This window comes from Nothoprocta perdicaria, unplaced genomic scaffold (assembly GCF_003342845.1).
Source record: "Nothoprocta perdicaria isolate Ctin4 unplaced genomic scaffold, notPer1 scaffold_33, whole genome shotgun sequence".
Lineage (NCBI taxonomy): Eukaryota > Metazoa > Chordata > Aves > Tinamiformes > Tinamidae > Nothoprocta > Nothoprocta perdicaria.
Genome location: NW_020455566.1, coordinates 1,233,869 through 1,236,448, shown reverse-complemented (window position 1 = coordinate 1,236,448; position 2,580 = coordinate 1,233,869). Strand labels below are relative to the sequence as shown.

Genomic DNA, 2,580 nt, shown 5'->3' with positions numbered 1-2,580 from the left:
CTGTTCACTCTTCTGGGACGCTTTTCTGGTTTGATATCTACATCATAGTGATAAACATCAATCTTGGGGATCTGAACCTGAAAATGATTGGCCAGGAGGCGAATGGGCTTCCCAACAGTTCCCAGGCCAGGGCGACGGGGCGGCTGGAAAAGGCTTGCTGGAGGCCCTATAAAAGTCAAATAAATTTATATAGGACATAATTTATCATTCACAGCAGTATTCTTTCAGGTGTAGTTTAGTTAAAAGGGCTTCCTGACTGGGCAGGAAAATCTCACATAGCTTCTTAAGGCTGCAAGCCAAAGGGCTCCAAGCTGCTCACAGCCTCCAGGTACTAAACAACAGTGTATTCCCTAAGGCATATATATATATGTAGTGTTAAATTGCATTCTCAATATGATGTTTATGTATAACTGTAGCTCATGAACAGGACAGAACCCTAAGCTGACATACAGCCCTTTACATGTTCTCTTTTTTTTCTTATATATAAAATATGGCAGCAAGAATATAAACATTTGTGTACAGATTTCTACTGCCAATCAGTAGAAATAGCTGCACTTTTTCATTACAGACTTAAAGTTCAGAAGTTAATGATAGTCTCCCTTGGCATACTCAGGAAATAACCCCCCATTTTTAACTGAAAATTTATATAATCTGGAAATGGAGGAAAGGATACATTTATTCTAAAATAAATTAAAACCACATTTCCATATAGACAAAAACAATTTTGCCATTTCCTTTACATCATGAACATATCACTGCTGTTAACAGTGAAATACTTATTAACTAGAACACACTTTTGACAAATTTAAAATTCTAATACAAATAAACGAATGAGAAAAAGTTTAGGTTTGCTTCTAAAAAGAATAGCAAGGATACCGGAATAAAAATATGCTTAGTTTCTTAAAGGTGGAGAAGGCAACATAACTGGGCAAAAATAACAACTTTACAAAAAAGAGTTATAAAGAAGTTAATGAAAGGCTTATGAAAATACTCAAATACAAGTCCCTGTGATTTCCTCGAAGTGCTAGGGTCTGAGGTACCGGATTAATGAGATTAAACGGACCTTTGACAACAACACTGAGAGCTATCCCAGCCTCAGCTGGCCCCGCACGGCGCGGTGGGGATCGGAGCATTCCCACAGCTTTGTCTGTGCGTGCCAGGGCTCGGCAGAGCGAGCACTGCTTCCCTCCCAGCTAGAAACACTTTCTTGTTGCCAGCGACACTTGTTGGAGTAGCAAAGAGAGGGAAGTATTTTTAAAAAAAAAGCACTAATAAAGCAATATTAAAGAACTTAGCAGGGTGAGGCTGTGCCGACCTGGCAGTCTCCATTTAAACCAAGGGGAGAAGAGAGGTGACAGCAGAAGGAGGAATAAGTTCACATGTGCGTAACTTCAGGGTGCAGCAATAAAAAACTAAACCCATGACTACAAATCCAGGAATTTTTTTTCCCCATCCACTGGCTACAAGGGTTATCAGTTCAAGTGACGGATTTGAGGATACAAACCCCAGAGTATTTTAATGGCCTGTCAGCAGACGCGGCCCGTTTGACACCAGTTTTCTGGTTGCAGGGAGCACCGTGGCTCCTGGGCCTCCAACATGCAGCAGGACACAGGCTCCCGGCTCCGCTCCCTGGGAACGACCGCCCTCGGCCAGGAGAAGGTGGCCAAGCGGCTGCTAAACCAGTTGAGGGGGACGGTCAGCGCTTTAAAAAGCTACCGCTCTCCAGACCAGCGTGAATCATCAAGGGCAACCAAAGTTTGCTGTGCTTATTTGGATACCGGGGAGATGATCCATTAATCCTGCGCTAATTAGCCTGAAGTAGTGCAGGCGCTGACCTCCTGCGAGAGATTAGATGACAACTATATTTACCCATTTTCCTTCTCCGGTATTGATAAATTTTGTGAACAGCCACAGCAGCACTGGCCTAGGCTTAGTTCGGCCAAAATGGGATAAAAGTTACAGCGCCTTCCCTGAAGTCTTTAATAAAGAGCTTCAAGAAGGATACACGGAAAGCCCTTTTCCCATTTGGAAAGCCAGGTTTCCCAAGAAGTCGCACCGATTTGACCACGACCGCGGCCTCGGCAGGGTTAAACTCGATGTTACTCTCATTTCTGTTTCTCCCACGGCGTGTGGGTGCCGACAGCACCATTAGCCCTCCAGCAAGTTGCTTCACACAGGAAGCAGCTTCACCGGACGAAAGAGGATCTGCTCCCGGAGCCCGGGGAGCCGCCGCAGCACCGGCGTGCTCCCGAGCGGTCACCCCGCATCCCTCCCGGGGCGTCCGCCCGGAACGGCGCCCGGACGCCCACAAACCTCGACCCAGGCCGTGATGGCGAGCGCGGGGGACGAGCTATCAAACGCTCGCAGGCGCGGGAGGAGGACAGCACCGGGAGGACGTAACGCCGCTGCTGAAGCGCAGGCAGTCCAAAGCGATAAACACGCAAATAAACGACCCGAACAACCTGCTCGGGAAGCGGCAGCGCGGCGACAGGCGGGCAGCGCCGGGGCTGACAGGCGGCCGGGCCCGCCGCGCGGCTCCCCCCGCGCCGTCCCCGCTCCGGGCGGCCCCAGGACGGCAGC

General features: G+C 48.4%; 1 protein-coding gene across 1 annotated transcript in view; it reads right to left on the bottom strand.

Annotated features, from left to right (window-relative positions):
* LOC112950834 (protein argonaute-4) overlaps positions 1 to 2,149 on the bottom strand; it is a 12,475-nt gene extending 10,326 nt beyond the window's left edge. Inside the window, exons 1-2 of the mRNA XM_026043466.1 lie at positions 1,966 to 2,149; positions 3 to 166 (exon numbers count right to left, since the gene is read on the bottom strand). Coding sequence (XP_025899251.1) covers positions 3 to 166; positions 1,966 to 2,149 — 348 coding nt within the window. The remainder of the gene's footprint in view (positions 1 to 2; positions 167 to 1,965) is intronic.
* Positions 2,150 to 2,580: the final 431 nt, after the last annotated feature.